We start from the raw sequence: 21,091 nt of genomic DNA, 5'->3' as shown, positions 1-21,091 counted from the left end.
TCCAGTAACTTTTCCACAGCCCGCCGTTATTTCTCACTCCTCCCTCTCCGGCTGAGGATCTTGCTTGGATACGCCATATCGTAGGCAGACACGTTGGATAAAGCGATATCGTTAGAGATCAAGTACGGCTCTGCGCTCCCACAATGGCTCCAAGGGTATGATTCTTCCCCCGCTAGTCATAGTACGCATAGTACGCATAGTGTGACGCTATCTGAGCCACTCGAATATATCTGGCGAGATTCCGGGCGATATGAAGAAGACAGAGGCTAACCCGGGCGTCTAGGCTGCCGTTCAACCGTCCCTCGACGTGGTGAGAGATGTTCTCTTGCAGTCGAAGGGATCCCCAAACCCGCCGAATATGGTCCCGGTCACTGCTTCGATACCGGCAGACCTTCTGACTCCGACAGTCGCATACCTCAAGATCTCTGCCAAGTGAGTGCTCGGTTTCTTCATGGGCGATAGCAGGCTAATGGGATCGAAAGCTCGAAGCGGTCGTTCCTCTATGAGAGTGCGGCGACGACGGAGACAATCGGGAGGTACAGCTTCGTCGGAGCTGGTATATACACCCCCCCGTCTATATATACTAGGCGTATGGCTTACCTTGATGTTTCTACAGATCCCAAGAAGGTACTTCTATCTGGTCCCGGCCATGGCCCGGAATGCGATCCCTTGCCGCTCCTCGAGAAGGAAGTTTCACAGTACCGGGTTGCCACTGTTCCTGGACTGAAGCTGCCACCGCTTACTGGAGGCGCAATTGGATATGTGGGATATGACTGCGTCAGATACTTCGAACCGAAGACTGCACGCCCCATGAAAGATATACTGGGCATACCAGAGTCGCTATTCATGCTATTCGATACCATCATTGCATTCGACCACTTCTTCCAGGTGATCAAGGTCATAACGTACATGCATGTACCTGAAGGTGAAGCAGATATAGAAGGACCCTACAAGGAAGCAGACGACTTGATCCAGAAGACGATCCAAACGCTTCTAGATCCGAAGGTACCTCTTCCATCACAGCCACCAATCAAGCCGGACCAGGTCTATACGTCGAATATTGGGCAATCCGGTTACGAGAGCCACGTCCACAGACTAAAGGAGCACATAGTCAAGGGCGACATCTTCCAGACTGTTCCCTCCCAACGACTTGCGCGGCCGACCACACTTCACCCCTTCAACCTCTTCAGACATCTACGATCCGTGAACCCGTCTCCATACCTATTTTACATTGACTGTGCCGATTTCCAGATCGTTGGGGCCAGTCCCGAACTTCTCGTCAAGGAGGAAGCAAGGAGAATCATCACCCATCCGATTGCCGGCACCGTTCCCCGAGGAAAGACGGCCGAGGAAGACGAAAGCCTGGCTGCAGAACTCCGCAGCAGTCTAAAGGACCGTGCCGAACACGTCATGCTGGTTGACCTGGCCAGAAACGACGTGAACCGCGTATGCGACCCGGCAACCACCCAGGTCGACCGACTCATGGTAGTCGAGAAGTTCTCGCACGTTCAGCACCTGGTGTCTCAGGTGTCCGGCGTCCTGCGACCAGACAAGACTCGATTCGATGCGTTCCGGTCCATATTCCCTGCTGGGACGGTCAGTGGCGCACCCAAAGTGCGAGCCATGCAGCTCATCGCCGAGCTAGAGGGCGAGAAGCGTGGTGTCTACGCCGGCGCCGTCGGATACTTTGGATATAACCGCACCAGCCTGGACGGGAAGGATATCGTCGACGGTGCCATGGACACATGCATTGCGCTTAGAACGATGGTGTTGAAGGACAACGTTGCCTATCTACAGGCCGGCGGCGGGATCGTCTTTGACTCTGATCCTTATGATGAGTATGTCGAGACTCTGAACAAGCTAGGCGCAAATATCCAGTGTATAAAGGGGGCCGAGGAGCGATATCTGGCCATGGAGAAGGAGGCCGCCACATAGCGTACATCTCTACCTATATCTACTTACATCTACCTATATCTACTTACATCTATCTATATCTATCTACCTCCATCTATATCTATCTATATCTATATCTATATATCCATCTTCTATATTCACTGTGGCTGGAACTTAGTCAGCACCCCGCCCACGCCTCAGCCACTTCTCTCCTTCTCTTCTTCTCTTCTTCTTCTGCTTCTTCTCGCGGAAATTCATCATCGCCAGCGTCATACCTGCCTCGACCTTGCTCCTCGCCCTGTTCGCCTCCCGTCGCTGCTGGCAAGGTATCCTGCATCCTCGCTGTTTTCGCCTCGTCGTGTTCGCCTCTGCAATTCGCATCTAAGAACCAGCGGGCATCATCTTTTCTTGGCAGCTTGCTCCGCGGCCCGACTGCGTAAGTTATCTCGCTGCGTTTCTCGATGGGCCTCCGCGGTGAGATGGCTGAAACTGACGCTTGCTGATCTTTTTTTTTCCCGTGTAGGAGAGGAATACCGCCGGCTGACTCGCTTCGGAAGCAAACTTGTTTGACCAAATTGGCTGTTCAAGGCGCAAACTTCTTGCCGTCGGATACCTAACGCACCACCCGTACCTCAACCAACTATAGCCTGTCAGCGTCATTACTGCTGAAGATATCGTGAACATAGGCGAGGACGACCATATAACGGTCTACTTTTTACGTTGTTCAGCTCCCGAATAATACCGGACAGTTGACGCCAGGATGTCGAAGGTTGTGAGGAGCGTGAAGAATGTCACCAAGGGCTATTCTATGGTGCAGGTGAAGGTCCGGAATGGTACGGTTCTATCGTGGAATGCCTTCAACAGGTGTCCTTGCTGTTGGTGTCTGCGTTTACGATGCTAACGTATTTACTCAGCTACAAGCAACGATCCTTGGGGCCCAACGGGCACAGAGATGGCTGAAATTGCCGCTCTGACGTTTAATAGGTATGTCCATAACACCATTAGAACCCTCGGGTAGAGTAGCTGCTAACTCCTATGTCTACGGCTAGCCCGAACGAGTTCTACGAAATCGTGGAGATGCTAGACAAGCGATTAAACGATAAAGGAAAGAACTGGCGACACGTCCTGAAATCTCTAAAGGTTGTGGATTATTGCCTTCACGAAGGATCGGAACAGATGGTCACTTGGGCGACAAAGAACCTGTACATCATTAAAACTCTCCGAGAGTTCCAGTATATCGATGAAGAAGGGCGCGATGTTGGCCAGAATGGTACGTTTATAGGAAGAACACATGTCATCAACCCTACTAATCGGTGTATAGTCCGAGTCGCTGCGAAGGAACTCACATCATTGCTTCTTGACGAAGAGCGCCTGAGAAGCGAGCGATCCGATAGGAAACTATGGAAATCGCGGTTCGCTGGCATGGACGATGGCATGCGAGGGATCGAGGGCGGCGATATGGCACAACGCCCACGACGACGCGAGCGCCCTCACCGTCCCACCGATGAAGAAGACGCCGAATATAGGCTCGCGATTGAGGCCAGCAAACACGAGGCAGAGGAGGATCGAAAGCGCAGAGAAAAGAACGCATCAAAGGAGATTGACGATGACGAGCTCGCCAAAGCCATCAGACTTAGTAAAGAGGAGGAAGAACTCCGAAGACGGGAGCTCGAGGAGAGCAATGCTGCCTCTCTCTTTGACGATTCGACTCCTCAACCTGCCCAGCCGCAACCCACTGGCTACAATCAAGGGTACCAGCAGCAAGGCGCTGTCGACTGGTTTGGCAACCCTGTTGACGCCCAACAGCCAATGACCACGGGCTTTTTGAACAACCAATATTCACAACCTACCGGATTCCAGCCCCAGCAGACAGGCTTTGGAAACGGATACCCGAACGGCTTCCAGCAACAGCCAACCGGATTCGACCAGTCGCAATTTCAACAGCAGCAGCAGAACTTCCTGCAGCCTCAACCTACGATGCAGCCACAGCAAACTACCTTCACCGGCAACCCGTATGGAAATGATCTTTTCGGCCAACACCAACAGCAACAACCGCAGCAGCAACAGCAGGACAACCTCCTTCAACCTGGCTCCCATAACCCTTGGGCTATGAACCAACAGCAAAAGCCAGCTGACGCCCTGAAGCCAGCTCCGACTGGTTCCAACAACCCATTTGCATCCTCCTTCACACGCACCCAAGCTCAACAGTCACAGGTGCAAAATACTGGGCCGCCATCACTCAACACCCTTGCAGAACAGAAAACTGCAACCCAATTTAATAATCCTATCATGAACTACCAGGCGCCGCAACAACAGCAGCAGCAACAACAGCAGCAGCCCATGAACACACAGCAACCCATGAACAACCAACAACAAGCTCCCCAAAATCCACAACACGCCCGCCTGAACGCCCTCCTTGCCGCCGGCGACGGCCAAGATACGTTTGGTAACGTGGGTGATCTACGTATCCCCGCTCAGCATACCACGCCCGGTGTCTTTGTTAACTCTGCTGGATCTGGGCTCAACCAACTCCAAGCCTCCAGGACGGGCAACAACCCGTTCCTAACGCAGAATTTCACCGGCGCTCCTCAACAACAGAACAATGCTGCCTATGGCTCACAACAAGGATTTGGACGTCCGAATCAACAAGGCAGCAGCAACCTTATTGATCTGTGATCCGTTTCTTCGTTTGACGGAGCTAGCTTTTTGTAGTTTTTGATTTTCGCTTCTCGCTTCTTGCTTCTAATGTGGTCTTCTGGTATACCTGGTCTATGTTATGTCCCTGGGCCGTTGGATGAACGAAATACACGAACATCGATTTCGGCGATATGATAATATTGGAACATCGGTACGATTTTGACTTTATAGATATGGCCCACGAGCCAGCCCGTTTTTTATTTTGCTTTGCGTTCTTTCGATGCAGGCGGTTCCCTTACCACGTATTTGTATGCCCCCTTTATCTACCCAAACCCTTCTGCGTTCCCTGTCTCTCGCCTCGCCTCGCCTCGCCTCTTGCTTCGATTCCGTAATGTCATGTCCAAATTGGCTCTTCTCCTCCCGTTCCCCTTTTATACTCCATACTACTATTATACCGGCGCATGCGTCTCTCCAATTTATTCTTCTGTCCGTCTTGGGTTTCCATCTTAGGTTTCCATCTTAGGTTTCCATCTTAGGTTTTCATCTTAGGGTTTCATCTTAGGGTGCTGGCGCTAAAAGTATTGCTCCCCGTCTTTCCTATGAACATTCGGCTCAATATTGTATATTTGTCCGTGGGTACGTCTCTGACCTGACGTCTTCCTGAATGCTCTCTCGAGCCTTTCCACTCCGATGAGTCTTTGCCTTCGAGGCTAGCAGATATCTGTATGGGTGTTCCTTGTAATATCGGCTCAGTGCGCGACAAGGAAGTAGATACAAGTCAAACACTGGCTGATGACGAAGCTTTATTGACTGCCGTTTAGCGGTTGATCAGAGGTAAACAACGCCCAAACCAAGGGTTCACACGTACGAACCATGGATAGAGCCGAGTTAACTCTGTTGCTGTAGACGTTGTAGTTGTGTATATGTGTGTGTTTGGTGGTGCCAAGGTGATCACTGTGGTGATAGGAAAAAGCGCTCGGAGGGGAGAAAATGCGCATGTTGATTCCTCGACCGAAATAGGAAAATTCACACTCCGCACTCTGCGACTTCATCTTCTCCCTTACAACCACCAGCGGCCCATGCCAGCGCTCATGAGATAACGACCACACATCTGACATTACCTGAACCGTCCTGCCGTCTGTCTACCTCTCGCTTGGTTGAATAGGCTGCTGAGCTCGCTCCCGATCCTTGTTTATCCGCGCTGCCCTTATTGTTTACCTGGGGGTATATCAGACATTTACAGCCGCGACACTCCTACACTCCCCACCACTGAGCCTGTAGAGGAGGCCTTGCTTGCATCTATTAGACAGGTATGGCAATATACACTGCTGGCAATGTCGCTGAGCAGCCCACGTCATTCACAGCACCCCTGGCTGCCCTATTTTTGGGGGTCTCTTTTTGATCTCTTCAGGTACTGACTGGTGAACGCTCCAGAAATAGGTTGAATCAACATTCCAGCATATAGACACTTCTACGACACACAGCCATGGCCGAACAAGAGGATTTCTCCTCTCTCCCTCTACCTGACAGATTTGCGCACAAGGTGAATTTCGACTCCGCATCCCGGCTGCACGGATCAAACGATTAACACAAGCCTTGGTTACATCTTTTTTAGGTCTGGAAAGTAAGAAAAGAAGGTTACGAAGAAGCCAAAAGACAATTCGAAATTTCTCCAGATGAAGACGCACCCGTATTTCGACCGTTTTTACAAGATCCGTCACTCTGGAAGGGCGTGGTTGCGGATTCAAATGTAGCTGCACAGCAGGAGGGTCTGGCGGCCTACTGCGCCTTTCTAAAATTCTCTGGCTACCAGGCATGCAATAGGTGAGTGCTTCTCGCCATATTACACAGTTTCCCTATTTACGTACGGCGAGCTCATGGTTTCTTCTCTACCGCCGATAGGACGCGATCGGTCACCGCTGGGCCAATAATTGAAAAAGGCCTCCCTCAAACCCGTCCTGCCGCCAAAGCTAGCTCACTTGAAGCGCTATTGCTATTTATTGAATTAGACAGCCCCGGGCCAGTCATCGAAGAACTTATTGCTGCGCTTTCACATAAGACTCCAAAGGTAATCGCTGGCGCCCTAGGGGCCCTTACCGCCATATATCATAACTATGGAGTCAAGATAGTCGAAACAAAACCGATCCTGAAATCGCTTCCGAAGGTCTTTGGCCATGCGGACAAGAATGTGAGAGCGGAAGCACAGAACTTGACGGTAGAGCTTTACAGGTGGCTGAAGGAGGCTCTAAAAGCTACGTTCTGGAACGACCTGAAACCAGTGCAACAACAGGATCTAGAGAAGATGTTTGAGAAAGTGAAGCAGGAACCCTCGCCTAAACAGGAACGATTTACTCGCACACAGCAGGCGGCAATGGCCGAGGCTAGTGCGAATCCCGGCGCTGGTGACGATGGGATGGCCGAGGGAGAGGGAGAGGAACCGGAGGACGATGGAGATGTCGATGTTTTTGACCTGGTCGAACCGGTGGACATAATAGCAATGGCACCAAAGGACCTTCACCAGAATCTAGCGTCATCTAAATGGAAAGATCGAAAGGATGCCTTGGACGACCTATACAAAGTCGTTAACGTCCCAAGGATCAAAGAGGGTAATTTCGACGAGCTCTGTGGTGATCTGGGGAGGTGCATGAAAGACGCCAACGTCTTGGTGGTCACAGTGGCAGCAAACACAATCTGTGCGATGGCAACTGGTCTTCGGAGGGGATTTGCTAAATACCGAACAGTTGTGATGCCGCCCATGATGGAACGACTGAAGGAGAAAAAGACAGCCGTATCGACCGCGCTAGGCCAGGGACTGGATGCCGTGTTTTTATCCACCAGTTTGAGCGAGTGTCTAGAGGATATCCTTGGGTTCTTGAAACATAAGAACCCGCAAGTGAAGCAGGAAACTTTCAAGTTCTTGGTCCGCTGCCTACGCGCCACGAGAGATGTACCCTCAAAGGGAGAAGTCAAGTCGATAGCTGAGGCCGGAACGAAACTTCTCACAGATTCAAGTGAAGTCACCCGATCGGGTGGTGCCGAAGTATTGGGAACCCTCATGAAGATTATGGGCGAACGTGCAATGAACGTTTATTTGGACGGGCTTGATGAAATTCGAAAGACCAAAATCAAGGAGTTCTTCGAGACCGCGGAGGTCAAAGCGAAGGACAGGCCAAAACCCATCATGGGCCCGCCAAAGACCATGGCCACGCCAGCGAAGAAGCCAACGGGCAAAAAGCCCATGGGTGCTAAAAAGGCAGCTCCCGCCGCAGCTCCCGCTGCAGCATCTGAACCCCCCGCTTCACCAGCACCGGCAAAGAAAGCTGTCCCTAAAATTGGAGGTCGAGGCCTTTCTACGCCAGGCTCAGCGTTGAAAATGCGGCCGAAACTTAGCGGACCAGGCGGTGCAGCATCCCCACAACGTCGCGTTGTATCACCTCCGTTAGAAGAGGTAGCAGCCGTTCCTCCTCCTCCCAAATTTGGAATTGGTGGTGGTGGCAGAGGCCTAGCCAGTCGTCCTATAGGGAAACCAAGCGCGCCTGTCCAAGAGCAGCCAGTTGCTCAGTTCCCCACCGGTTTGGCCGCTATCGAACGAGCTGAATTGGAAGAAGTCCGGGCGGAGAATGGACGGCTGTCTAAGTTAATAGACGATCTGCGAGCGGAGCGGTTAAAACTGTCGTCAGAGGTCCACGAACTACAAAATCAAAATGCTCAGCTAATAGAAGATCATACCCGGGACGTCCTAAGCATAAAGGCCAAGGAAACCCAACTCGTCCGAGCAAGAGGTGACGCGGAGACTGCAGAGCAAAGTGTCCAGAAGCAGCAACGGGAGATCGAACGGTTGAAACGAGAACTATCCAGAGCCATGAGGGCGGGAGCAACCAGCCCTCCAGTCACCATCCCTGACATGGGCTTGAATATGGGTATCAGCGACAATTCAGGTATATACCAAGATGATGGACACCGTGTTAACGGTACACCTCGATCCAGTCTCCATATGGGATCTCGATTCGAAAGCGCGCGGCCAAGGAGTTTTATCTCATCAAGCCCTAGCGAGGAGAAAGAGAACACCGGTATGGTTTCTCCTGCTTTAAGCAGTGGGTTCCCAGGCCGCAGGAAATTTAGCCCTCCAGCTGGTTCGTCCTATTCCTCTGGTAGAGGCAGCCCAGCTAGAACCTCGCGAACTCCTGTCGGCGGCGATGGTTCTTCAGCATCGACAGAGCCATCAGAAAATTGGAAGCGAGCAGCGGAGGTGACGAGTCAGTTGAAGGCTAGAATAGAGCAAATGAAGGTAAATTCAGCCCTGTCCTTTTATCGTTACTTAGCTTGCTCACACAGATATACAGGCAAGACAAGGCCTTTCAAGGCCGCCCCCTTCACACTAGCCTGTTGACAGGTTCAAGTTGTTCCTTTGGAGCCCTTATCCTTGGCTATTTTATGCTCCTTCCCGAATACGCTCCGTTCTCCTGCTCGTTTTATGAAATACCCATTCAGCTTGATAATTTAATTTTTCGACATATTCTCCGCACAGTCTCACTCCCTTTCTATTTTAATTCTCAATGCGTACATGATGAGGTATGGGTAAAATACGGGAAACTAAGGGGCAATGGGTCAATTGTTATTATTAATATTCTTCCTTTTTTTTTTTATTACATTTCCCCCTTTTCCTGTTCTTTATGGCTCGAAAAATACTCGTAGTCTTGATGTTGGCTATGTCGTAGCCAGTGGCCAATCCATAGAGGTCATATTATCTTGACTCGTCTGATAGAATGTGAGTTGTTAATGCAGAGCTCATAGTTGGAATTTAACGTAGCATCATGATTGCATCGGTAGAAATGGGTTTACGATTACTACGACTAGCTTATAATAGTATCCACTTGCCTTCATAAAACCGTTGACCTCGTTTCATTAACATGGGTATATGTAAGATGCAGAAAATATAAAGACAAGAGGGAAAAAAAGGTAACAAGGGAGGTCAATCAAGAATCAAGTCTTGGGAGGGCGCAAAGGGTGTCTCATTTCTAAAACTAGGAGAGACCACAGACCCCACAAAGGCTGGCCAGTGTCTTTCCATTCTGGTGGAGTTCGCTTGCTGCTGCAAGAAAAAAACTTTTGAATGCCATTTCCGTGTCCGAACCCGAGACAAAAACTCCATAACCTGATGTGACTTGACACAAGAGCTAAGGGATTAACATTACTTAGATCTTGATGGCGTTGTCGACGGCCTTGCGCTTCTTCTCCATGGCAGCTTGGGCCTTGGCGCCCATGATACCACCACCCCAGTGACGCTTAGCCTCCTCGTACTTCTCGCTGTATCCCTCCTTGATGGCGGAGACGAGCTTGGCGAACTCGGACTTGTCCTCAGCACGGACTTCAGTGATGGCCAAGACGGCGGCAGTCTATACAATGTTAGTACATAACGGATATTAAAAGTAGACGGATCCATTGCTCACCTTCTTGTGGACGACAGTTCCGAGTCTAGCCTTGCCCTTGATGATGGCGTATGGGACACCCATCTTGCGGCAGAGGGCGGGAAGGAAGATGACGAGCTCAATTGGGTCAACGTCGTTAGGGATGAGGACCAAAGAGGCCTTCTTGTTTTCGATCAAACCAACGACGTGGTTGAGACCGTACTTGACGGCATATGGCTTCTTGCTGACGTCCTCCTTCTTCTGGCCGGCCTCGATAGCGGTGGCCTCCTTGTGGAGACGCTCCTTCTTCTCGACCTTGGATTCAGGGCGGTACTTGTTCAAGAACTTGAAAGCCTGGGCGGCGGTGTTACGATCCAAGGTGTTCTGGAACTGGGCGATCGCTGGAGGAACCTTGAGGCGGAGGTTGAGGACCTTCCTTTGGCGCTGGAGACGGACATAGGCGGGCCATTTCACCATGCGGCCAAGGTTGCGGGTTGGCTGGATGTCCTGACCGATGCCATAGTTGCGAGGACGTTTCTCGATGAGAGGGTTCTGACGGAAACAGTTAATACACACAAAATCGCATTGGCGAATAAAGCATCAAAGGAAGGGAATGAAACTCACCTTGGGACCCTTCTTGGAGCCAGCCTTGCCCTGGGGGAAGGGGGCAGCAGCAACTTTCTTTCCACTCTTTGGAGGCTATCATTGAGAAAAGAGGACATTAGCGAAATGCATTCACTAAGCATCGCATCTTCTTTGATCTCTAAAGAGGTAATGGTCATCGCATTTCTGCAACTCCCATTACCTCAAGCCAAGTCATCGCCTCTTGCACCGACTCCGAAGAATCAGGTGCGGTGTGACGGAATTAGACCTGTCGACAGGACACTCCCATCTCGAGCAGTACTCTCAATGGGGCATACGGAGGTCGAGGAGGAGATCTGGGGATCACGCAGGATGCTGAATTCTTACCATTTTGTCGAGATTACCGTGGGCGTTGGCGTTGGTAGTTTGGCGATGAAGAACGGAGTGCGAAGAAAGAAATTGAAGCCAAAGTTGATTGTGTGCGATTAATTTGTTCCCCCGCAGATACGTTTTTCCGGGGCCCGACGCCAAGATTTCAAGCCCTAGTCACGTTATTAGGGTAGTCCACGTGATATCAAACCGAAAGGGGAAGTCGGGACGAAAACATTTTCGATATATTTACATCTTACAGGTTGATGGTGTATACATGGAAGAAGGCACAAAGACTGAAATTAATAGGCTTCTAGGCTAGTTGGCTATAAACTAGATGTTATATTCTTGACATTGTGGGCTATATACATCTTCTACATCTGCCAGATGGTTGATACATCTAACCGTTGTAGCTGACGTGAACGTGGTCCCTATTCACCAGGTTAGCAAACGATTCGGCTCTCTCTATCTGGATACAACACTTACCAGTGGTTCTGGGTGATTGATCCGCGGTCCTCCATCTGTCGCCATCCGGACCACGGGCCGACCTTGTCTCTGGATGGGTTCCAGATCTTCTGACCCCAGATGACATACTTCAAGTTAAGGGTCTTTCGGTTGTTCATAACCCATTCAGCCATGGAACGGCCAAAGGCGTCTCGATCGCGTTTCTTCAGAGCCATTATGTTAGTCAACTACCATTTCCTCGAGCCGACTTGCTCGCAGCCAACGGATCAGGGGAAATATAACGTACACCTGCGACAGATGTGCACATCATGTCGGTTGCAAGGCCACAGCAATGCTCACTGTTACTTGGGCAAGGGCAGTCTCGGATGCAGAAAATCTCCCTAACTTTCCCAGGGTTGGCAGCCACGATTTTCTTTGCGCCGTCGACGGCTGTCTGCTTGCACCTGCCAACAGCCGGTATCTTTGGTGGAGGGAATGTGCCCCCGCTGGATGCAGGTAGGCAGCACTGGAAGTCTGAGGGCCCAGGGCAAAGACCAGACTTGGTGTTTCCGCTAGAGCAGGCGGATGTGAAGCGGCAGTTACCACCGCTACCACAAGAAGTCTTTGAGCAGCATTTTATGTCTGCAGGGAGATTGGGGCAGGCATCGGAGATGTATTTTCCGCCAGCTTTGGTGCAAGATGAGGTAGAGATGCAGGTTCCAGGGGCACCACCGCTGCCTTTGCAGGCACCGTTCAGAGTAGCGGCCTCCACGCCACTGAGGGAGAGAAGGGCATATGAAAGGAGGTGAGTGAGCTTCATGGCTTTCGTTGCGTTGTCTTAACTAGATGAGAGTGGTGAAGGTCGAAACAGTGCTGTGTAAGAGGAAGAAAGTTGCGAGTTCTTATAGATGGCAAGATCCATTTTTATATACATAGATACCCATTCCTGTTTCCAAAATTAACTATCAGCTTATAGGTTATGCATCAAAGCTGCTCCCCGTGCGATCAGCCTAATGCCCAGCTTTGGACCCTTCCAAGCAGAACGCAACTTTCCCCGTGAAATGGGTGAACGGTATACGAGAAATCTACTTCATATGCTCTCGTATCCTCGGCCTGATTCTCTATATGATGTAGCACTGCATGCATGGCCGTAGCGTTCCAGTGGAGATGCGGCTGGGCCTTGGCTATAAGTTTGTCGTTTCACTTGGTTGGCACATAAGAAGGGAACAAGGTTGAGCCTTTGCCTTAAATCTATATTGTGTGGCACACAGCTATATTAAATTAGTATCAAAATATGTTCTATTCGGAATAATTTCTATTAATAGCCTCAGGCACTCTGGAGATCATTTTTAGGATGATTGCGGGGGTGCAAGGCACCGCCTAGAATTTATGGTTGCATTTATAGGTGAATACGAGGAGCTTCAAAGAGGTTAAATCCTGTACAGACACATGTGTGCAATTAATAGGTAGAGGCGCAGTACCCCGTAGCTGCTGCACGGCTTGTAATTATGTCCAGAAATCCTGTATGATATACGTCTATCGACCAAATATGTAACCTCGGGATGAGCACAAAGGATATAGCATAAGGGTGCCAAGCTAGGCCTCAAGATATGATCACCACCAATGGCAGCTGCAGTAGGAACCATCGTCATATCATGAGGCTTCAAGGCTCACACGAGGCCTAGTGCGGGCGGGAGCAGCTGGAGGGCGGCCTTGGAACGTTGCTATTTAACGATATTATTCCATTTCCAGCTCGAAATGACGTCAAACTGCCGTATTCTGTAAAAATATACCCACTGCTGCTGGCACCAATTATCCATATGTTAAATAATCTGACAGCCGTTCATGCTAGGCGCTGGGGATATATGTATCTCAATCGTAGCGTGTGTGAAACCGTATAGATGGCGGATTCCGTCAAAGCCGTGCATCATGAGTCGGATAACACGTATCCGTCACCCGACTTGCCTCAGGAGACGCCCGTCCTCTATCCTTGATCGTTAACCAGACCCAAACGCCAAGGCCGGAATTCCACTGAATGATAGATGCTGCAGAGTAGTCGTTCATCTCCAAGGGACTCCCAAGCCAGCAATTCCTGATCGTCCGATCGCGGAACTGGCACTGTCAACAGCCCTCCTCTTCCCTCGCGGTCCTTCTAGTGCTCTGGCACCCTGAACTATCCGCTCAAGGTTCGTTTCTATCACTACTCCACCAACAATCATCTCCCCCAGTACAGCATGCATCGTTTCGTACCCGAAGATGAGATCTAGCTCGCAGACGTTCTCAAAGAGGCGATCCAGGGCTTCAACAAATACCTGAATCAAGTCGATCAGGGCCAGTGGAGACTCAGTTGACGTGGATATCAGGATGAAGGAGAGTGTAGCATAGGTGCGGTATGTGATCTGGGTGGGGGCATCAGAATGGCTGCCGGAGGAGTTGGTGCTTGCGCCTTGCGAGAGCAGCGGGGGTAGCGGGAGGAAGTTGCATGCTGATGAAGGGCGCTGGGAGACGAGGCTGTATATCTGAGAGATGAGAGATTGCTGGGTTTGCGTGTCCTGGTATAGTTGTGTTAGCATGAGAACAGTACGTCTGTATACCCTCACTGTCATACCAGCTGAGTGTAGAACTTCGTCAGCCTCGGTTGGCCGCTGTTGTTGAAAACAAGCACAGCGTTGATCATCTTTGCACCGTCCTTCTCTTCCAAGCTGCAATATCGTCTCTCCGTCAAACGTATCTAGCTATATTTGACACAAGTCTTCACGATGTTCGCGATGTTCAACATCGTCATGCTTGGCATGTTGGCTGTTTGTTCTGTTTGTCTCCGTAACGCCGAAGAAAAAGAGCTTCACGATCCTTCAAGCTCAGCATCAAATCGCATATACTGAGCCTCTGTTCGATATACTAACCCTTCCCAGCAGATCCTCCCGCTCGCTGATGGAGTTGACTCCGTGAACCCGCGCATAAGACATGTCCACTCGCCCTACGTCGTTCGGCAGCATTTCCAGACGCCTGTCAAACCGTATACTCCCAGAGCTACCCAGAGGAAGCACCAGGGTCAGTTCGAGGCTGGATGCACTTAAGAATGGCGCATTCCCGGGTAAAAAGGAGCTCACATCGCCGGTCAAGGAACCTAGCTGGAGGACAAAGCTTCGACCCGCGGATTATTGCTCCTACAGAGACACCGCAGTCCCAGGTCCAGAACAGTTAGAATATGCAACGCACTTTTTCGCCAAATCCAGGCATTCGCCTATACACCTTTGGACTACCAACCTGTTTCGCAAGATCCCCGAATCAGACACGCCGGAGGTGGTGTTTATGGGCCGGTCTAATGTTGGTAAAAGCTCGGTAATTAACATGCTGGTCGGGGATAATATTTGCTTTACATCAGCCACGCCTGGCCGGACGCAAACTATGAATGCATTTGCAGTTGGAGGGAGGAAAGGAGGCGAATCGAAGATCAATATAATTGACTCCCCGGGATATGGCAAGGCCAGTCGGCCGGAATGGGGGCATGAGCTGATGAAATATCTAAGTAAAAGAAAACAGTACGTAGGCGCCCAGTTCCCTTAGAGAGTATCGGTATCATTTCTGACCTCGGCCATATCAACAGGCTCAGGAGAGTATTCCTCATAATCGAGTCCAAAGCTGGCGTTAAAACCTCCGATAAAGAGGTCCTTTCCATCCTCCGAGAATTTACCGTCCCTCACCAAATCATCGTCAGTAAGGCCGATGGCTTTCTGACTGCGGGCAGGACAGACCATAAGGGCTATAGCTCATCCAAAATTAAGCGGTTCCGCGATGTTGTCCGGCAAATAAGAAAGGAGGTGACGCCTATCACGCGAGATGACGGGATTCCACCTCTGGGCGACATTCTAGCCTGCAGCACGAAGATCCGTGTTGGCGAAGGTCATCATAAGATTCCCCTGGGTATCGATGCGTTGCAGTGGGCTATTATACAGGCTGCTGGCCTTGATCATCTGCCATCTCAAGCTTCCATTTCCTTGCCGAAACAGAGCCTAGAGGCAGAGGGAGACAAGGGCGGAGAAGGGAGTGCGGGTGGCGTCAAGGGGTAATCCGTTTCCTTGACCTCCATGACGGCTTTGTATTTTTATTTTATTTTTGGTTCATATTCATTTACGTCGGGTGGAGTATATGGTTTGGTCTTTGCGGGTATATAGGACAGCGAGCATGTTGGGTACCTTTTGATATACCGGATACGTTGTACATTATTCTTTACCTCATACATCTACAAGAAAGAATGAGGAAATCATCTCGGATACTATTTTCTACTGGAACTCTTAACATACAAGGGGGAGCGGGAATAATTAAGCGGTTAACAATCTCTTGGAAAGCTAAAACGCTAATAAATGCCCTGTATAAATTTGGGAATAAAGCGTAAAGTAGGCATTAAAATGCAAGAAAAATGCGACATTAGAGGTGTTACTCGTACAACGGCATATGGGAGCTCAAGGCTCAAGGATTGAATGAATAAAGCGCAAAAGGGTATGTAGACGACATTATGAAAGCAAAACAAACAGTTAGCCCCTCCCGATCTTATGAAACACAAAAGAGCTGGTTCGCCATTTTTTGGATGGGCTGAAGTGAAACAAACTCCATTATCACCAGGGAAAAATCAGTATCCGAGTATGCGAAACCAGCAAGGAAGAATATATGCATGTCGTCCACGCTATGCGATGTATCATGGAATTGAAGGTGTATTGAGTGTGAAGGGGGAAATGATGTTTTCTAATAAACCGTTGAATGCGTTGAGAAAATGAATAAAGGTGACGTTGATGGGTGAGGTAACAGGTGAGATACTGTATGAGGGTATTGGTTAATTGATAAGGTATGCTAGCCGTGGCCACTAGGCGTCCGAAGCTTCCTCGTCAGCTTGAGGAGGTTTGGCTTCGTCGTCGTTGGTTTCCTCGCCATTTTGATCGACTACTATCCGCTGGCCAAGTCGATGTGGAGGGGTGCCATCACGATATGCACCGAAGTCGAGAACCTGTATCAACATGTTAGGTGTCAAGGTAAACATCGCGGGTAGGGAAATTATGGCAGTATACGAACCTCGATATAGGTAAGACGATTCCGCTGCACTGCTGCAACGCATCGTCTATCATTAAATCTAACCTGCCAGACACCGCTAAGATCCGTGAGAAGGTCCTTCAAGCACTCTCCAGTCTTCACGTTCCACATCTTCAGCGTCCTGTCAGAGCCAGAAATAACCTTTTGGCTATCGTGCTGAAAGCAAGTTATGGCATTCGTATGTGCGGTTAAAGTGTTCTTGCACTGGCCATTTTCGGGGTCCCAGATTCTAAGCGTATAGTCTGCCGCGGCAGAGACAAGGCGGCCAGCATTCAAATCGAGAAGGCCGACGAGAGAAGTGTGCCCTTCCAAGTTATATAGCACTGCTCCGGTGTCCAGGGACCAAATTTTAACCATGTGGTCCATGGAGCCGCTGATACAGCGGTTTCGCTTATGATCCAGAACAACGCTGTAGACTTTGAAACTATGACCTTGTAGGCAATGGACAGCCTCACCAGTGGATATCTTCCAAACTCTAACGGTGCAATCATAGCTTCCGCTGACTAGAGTATCGCCGTGTGCAGCAATAGCTCGGACTGAATGTGTGTGACCTACCATAACCCTAACGAAGTAAGGACAAGCACCGTCATTTTGTGCAGGGCCGGCCTGATAATACGTCGGGTCCTTTGGCTTTGGGAGTTTCCAAACTCGAAGGGTGGAGTCACGCGACCCGGTTATGATTAATGGTTCCCTAGGCATCATTTCTGGTGTTCCGTCTGGAAGTGTCCCGACCTGGACAGGTAAGAGGATTTGCAAGCATCTGACTGTCGAGGTATGACCGTGGAAGATCTGTGTGCAGTCTGCTGCCTCAATGTCCCAGACCCGGACGGACCTATCTGTAGAACCTGAGACAAGAGTGTTGCCATAATATTCCAGCGCCCAAACGCCTCCTTCATGGCCCTGGAGTGTTGACTGAAGCGCTCCAGTTTTGGTGTTATACACGTTGATGTTTGTGTCATCGCTCCCAGTCAATATCTTGTCGGTATCAAACTGCAAACAGGTAACGACATGACGGTCGTGGGCACGAAATGCGAGATGTAATGGTTTTGCGTCTTCCCGCATCCAATTATACTTTATCGAATGATGCCTCTGGTAAAGAGATTTGTAGAGATGTAGACTCTTCAAGGATGGCAATCCAAAGTCTGCATACGGCAAAGCCAAAGCTGCTGCGTTCGCGGCGATGAATGGGTTCTCGCTGGCGGTAAATTGTTGCTGCAACCATGGAGTAGCTTTATCTTCCTCTGGCGATGGAAGGACGGTTTCTGTCCGTTTGGCAGTTCTCCTTCCGCTCAAATGGGCGGTGGCTTTGCGTTTCAGCCGACGAGGTGATGGGGAAAATGGGGTTGGGAGGGTGGCTAGTTTGGAGTCTGATGTATCAGGGTTCCAGGGGCTAGCCGAGGAATATTCACTATCAGACGACTTGAAAGACAAGAGGCGAAGATCCTTTTCGCCGTCGCTTGGTGACATTGGGAACTGCCAGCCCCAGCCCTGTTCAATGGCTTGTTGTAATTCTCCAGCGGGAAGGACGAAACCGTCGGCAACAAAATGAGCCTTCCATGTCTTTTCATCTGAATTGATGATGAGTCTCCACTTCTTGCAGACCTGGGAAGCTCGACACATTGACTTTACATCAAGGTATTTCACAATATTCAGGCCGAGTTCCAAGGGCAGGTTGGACAAGAAATCGCACTTTAACGCAGGATTAACAACACTAGCGACAAGATGGAGGGTCGATTTTGGGCATCTGCGAAGGAACTGGTACATCATATACGACTTGAGTTCGTCTGGTATCGATTCGAAGGAATTCAACATATTAGGCATATCCAGCAGGGACGAGTTTGGTGACATGGGCACACGGCCTCTTGCAGCAATTTTCTTGCTATAATCCATTATCTTCTTGGCCTTGTTCGCACGAAGCTCTCTACCGTTATGTTTCGGAAGCTCGTCGAGGCTAGAGTCTGTGCCTTCATCTGCCGTCGAATCCGAGGCTTCTTCCAGCTGCTGCGCATTCATGAGAGCGATTGGCGAGAGGCTGGGGCTAGGCAGGCACATATTTTGCGAGCCGGAGGACTCCAACCCAAGTAAGTTTTGTCTGTTACGTCGCGTTTTCATCTGTAGCCTCATTCTCATAGACTTTTGTAAGTTGCATTCTGCCGAATCATTATTCGATTGTGTATTTCCAGAGCGATCAGCGGCCTGGACGGTAGCTATGTTAGTTCGCCTCTCGAGAAGCGGGGACTTATCTAAACCGTCTCCACAGCTATCACCGTTGCTTTCTTTATCAGAAGGTACCATGGGGCTCGCGATGCCAGAAGCACCCTGCTGCTGACGGTCTGCACGAGGAGGTGATTCCTCCGGATACTGCTTTCCAAGCATCGAGCGAGTTCGTTGATTCCGTTTCCCTTTATTGCAAAGTAAAAAGCTCGTGTTCTCTGTTTCCGGGGTTGCTAACCCTAGATCCCGCTGGGGTAATTCATAACGTCGTGATAGAGGCAACCGCGTCAAACCAGTTTGCTGTGATTGTTCTTCAAAAGAAGTATGGGTTGATGAGTGTAGCTTTTTGGCTACAGGATTAGATGCGGGTAGTGATGGAGAAAGAGGGCGTCGTCGTACGTCCGATGAGCCCGAGGGTCGATTGCGAACAGAGGGTTTAGAATTTATAGCGTCAGCTTGACTAGCTTCTGGGCCGTCAGAAAGTTTCGAACGAATTGCCCCAGAGAACCTCAATGATTTTTGCTGCTCGTTAAACTGTTTTAGACACGTTAGTAACTGCTAGATAGCTCACTTGCTTGTAAGTGACATGAAGATGCTTGAAAAATCTCACTCTACTCAGCGCGCCTGAAACGTCATCTGCTTCGCGAAAAATGATCGAATTCCCGTCTAGGGTAAAACGGATATCTCGAAGCGGCTCCGGGGTCGGTATGGAGGCTAGAGGGTAGACTTTGGGGTCTAGGTGCCCGGCGAAGCGAGGAGCTCGCATCACAAACGGCGGAAACTTGGTAGTGGTGGTCGTGGTGGTGGTCACGACTGTTGTCTGCGTTGCCGGAGCAAAAGAGAACTGGCCGACGGTGCCGCTTGAAGGTATGGAATCGTCTGATGCCGAGTTGAAACTGGGTGAGAGGGCAGGGTCTGGTGAAGATTCGGCATCGTTTGCTGGCGGGTTGGCGGGTTTCCGCGTAGTTTTCCCAGATAGTGGAGACATGCTGGTAGTCGTCGAGTTATCCATCCTGTGGTCGGTGTGTGGTGAGGATAGATATATGTGCTTTTCTTTTTTTTTGTATCGATTCGTGACACAGCCAGAAGATGGTAGATAGATGGGACAAAGGGTGGATGTTGCGGTTAGGGAGATCAAGCGGTCTGTGACAACGGCAGCATCGGCCTTCTGTCGTCTTCTTCAGATCATACCCAGGGCAGGCCGAACTATCACATAGGAATCGCTATAGGAGCCAAATGCCGGGGGATCGTCTGTGAAGAAACGAGGGGTGCACGGCAGGTCTTCACATCTAATCAACCTGAGCAAGTTAGCTTCTGGCAGGGCGTTAAGACGCGAGCCTGGGACGTACAAGGGTCACCGATAACGGGCGTGCGAGAAACGCTGAAACCGGGAGAGAGACCTGTCGCGAGCACGGAGTAGCAGGTATCAAGACCGAGGGAGGGGAGGCGAGGAAGAAGGAGAAAGCGGCGAGACCGTCTCGGTCGTGGCTGGCAGCAAGAAGCGCGGTGAGAGGGCCCCAAACCGGTTTAGCGCGCTCCGGGCCTCACCCATATATATAGAAAGCAGCCCCCCAAGTATAAACAAACGGGCGGAAGGGCGGAAAGGGGGAAGAGACGCCGGGAGTTGCAGTCTGATAGTGCTGGTGAAGCTGCGAGGACGAGAGGGCGCTCTCTCTGCTGTTCGGGTCCCTTGTCACCCTGGCAAGGCCTGGCAAGGCGTCTTCGGGCGGTATCTGTGTGGGTTTTTGGCCTGGCTTCACGTGCAGTACGAAGTAAAGAAGAAAGCTCCTCCCACAGAAGCAAAGTAGGGAGTAGGACCAATCACCGGGGAAGCAGCGGCCTGCTCTGCATAGTGAATACGCCCAAGACAAGCCCGACTGTCTCCCCCAGCCAGTCCCATACGGCCATCTCAGGCACCCCCCAAGCCCTAGGTCTTAAGTCTTGAGTCTGAGTCTTGAGTCTGAGTCTGAGTCTGAGTCTGAGTCTGTAGTTTTCCCCGAATGCGCGGTCTGAGCTATGGCGGCGTCGAGCCGGGAGCAGCTGCATGGAGCCTGCATGCATCAACTTCTATCGTGCAGCGAAGACTTTATCCGTTCATTTGTCTATAGACCTTGGACACAGAAAAGAGTGTTGATTCGGTTAATTCCTGGCCATTCTCGCGCAGACATGTACACATACATGTACACGTACATGTCCGGTCCACTCGGATGCCAGCTTTATACCCTCATCTGCGCCTCATGGTCCGTTATTCCTAGCCCGGCGGTGGCTGATGTCATTGCTGTCGGGATCGAGCTCCCTGCTCTGCAGCTTCTATCTAGATAACGTTTTATCTGATATACCCCAGTCGATAAGGGCCGACGTCCAGGCCTATTTCCAGTTAGTTTATGCCTTGGGATAATGTCTAACCCTCGGGTCTGTACATACACCACGGTCAAACCGCGTATTCTCTCATGCCTATG

The 21,091-nt window shown here is 50.5% G+C and overlaps 7 protein-coding genes across 7 annotated transcripts; 4 read left to right on the top strand and 3 right to left on the bottom strand.

The window, feature by feature from the left end:
- Positions 1-143: 143 nt before the first annotated feature.
- On the top strand, positions 144-1,935 carry GIQ15_00058 (anthranilate synthase component 1; the record flags this gene model as incomplete). Its single annotated transcript, XM_033547475.1, has 4 exons — positions 144-155; positions 284-432; positions 483-556; positions 617-1,935. The coding sequence occupies 4 exons, from the start codon at positions 144-146 to the stop codon at positions 1,933-1,935; spliced, it is 1,554 nt and encodes a 517-aa protein (XP_033408426.1).
- Positions 1,936-2,653: 718 nt separating this feature from the next.
- GIQ15_00057 (epsin-1) lies at positions 2,654-4,569 on the top strand (the record flags this gene model as incomplete). The annotated part of the gene is made up of 4 exons (XM_033547474.1): positions 2,654-2,726; positions 2,808-2,877; positions 2,943-3,163; positions 3,215-4,569. The coding sequence occupies 4 exons, from the start codon at positions 2,654-2,656 to the stop codon at positions 4,567-4,569; spliced, it is 1,719 nt and encodes a 572-aa protein (XP_033408425.1).
- A 1,447-nt stretch (positions 4,570-6,016) lies between these two features.
- Positions 6,017-8,783, top strand: GIQ15_00056 (spindle pole body component alp14; the record flags this gene model as incomplete). The annotated part of the gene is made up of 4 exons (XM_033547473.1): positions 6,017-6,073; positions 6,146-6,354; positions 6,433-8,600; positions 8,686-8,783. 4 exons carry the CDS (start codon positions 6,017-6,019, stop codon positions 8,781-8,783), a joined length of 2,532 nt encoding a protein of 843 aa, XP_033408424.1.
- A 942-nt stretch (positions 8,784-9,725) lies between these two features.
- GIQ15_00055 (uncharacterized protein) lies at positions 9,726-12,153 on the bottom strand (the record flags this gene model as incomplete). Its single annotated transcript, XM_033547472.1, has 7 exons — positions 9,726-9,926; positions 9,981-10,490; positions 10,563-10,637; positions 10,908-11,062; positions 11,295-11,320; positions 11,376-11,557; positions 11,641-12,153. 7 exons carry the CDS (start codon positions 12,151-12,153, stop codon positions 9,726-9,728), a joined length of 1,662 nt encoding a protein of 553 aa, XP_033408423.1.
- Positions 12,154-13,393: 1,240 nt separating this feature from the next.
- GIQ15_00054 (AP-3 complex subunit sigma) lies at positions 13,394-14,010 on the bottom strand (the record flags this gene model as incomplete). Its single annotated transcript, XM_033547471.1, has 2 exons — positions 13,394-13,885; positions 13,942-14,010. The coding sequence occupies 2 exons, from the start codon at positions 14,008-14,010 to the stop codon at positions 13,394-13,396; spliced, it is 561 nt and encodes a 186-aa protein (XP_033408422.1).
- Positions 14,011-14,092: 82 nt separating this feature from the next.
- Positions 14,093-15,403, top strand: GIQ15_00053 (GTPase EngB; the record flags this gene model as incomplete). The annotated part of the gene is made up of 4 exons (XM_033547470.1): positions 14,093-14,134; positions 14,246-14,384; positions 14,518-14,875; positions 14,941-15,403. The coding sequence occupies 4 exons, from the start codon at positions 14,093-14,095 to the stop codon at positions 15,401-15,403; spliced, it is 1,002 nt and encodes a 333-aa protein (XP_033408421.1).
- A 791-nt stretch (positions 15,404-16,194) lies between these two features.
- On the bottom strand, positions 16,195-19,644 carry GIQ15_00052 (uncharacterized protein; the record flags this gene model as incomplete). Its single annotated transcript, XM_033547469.1, has 3 exons — positions 16,195-16,335; positions 16,401-19,166; positions 19,243-19,644. 3 exons carry the CDS (start codon positions 19,642-19,644, stop codon positions 16,195-16,197), a joined length of 3,309 nt encoding a protein of 1,102 aa, XP_033408420.1.
- Positions 19,645-21,091: the final 1,447 nt, after the last annotated feature.

Source organism: Arthroderma uncinatum, assembly GCF_011692745.1.
Source record: "Arthroderma uncinatum strain CBS 119779 chromosome Unknown scaffold1, whole genome shotgun sequence".
NCBI classification, from domain to species: domain Eukaryota; kingdom Fungi; phylum Ascomycota; class Eurotiomycetes; order Onygenales; family Arthrodermataceae; genus Arthroderma; species Arthroderma uncinatum.
The sequence above is the reverse complement of the archived record's forward strand: the minus strand, read 5'-3'. Positions and strand labels throughout refer to the sequence as shown.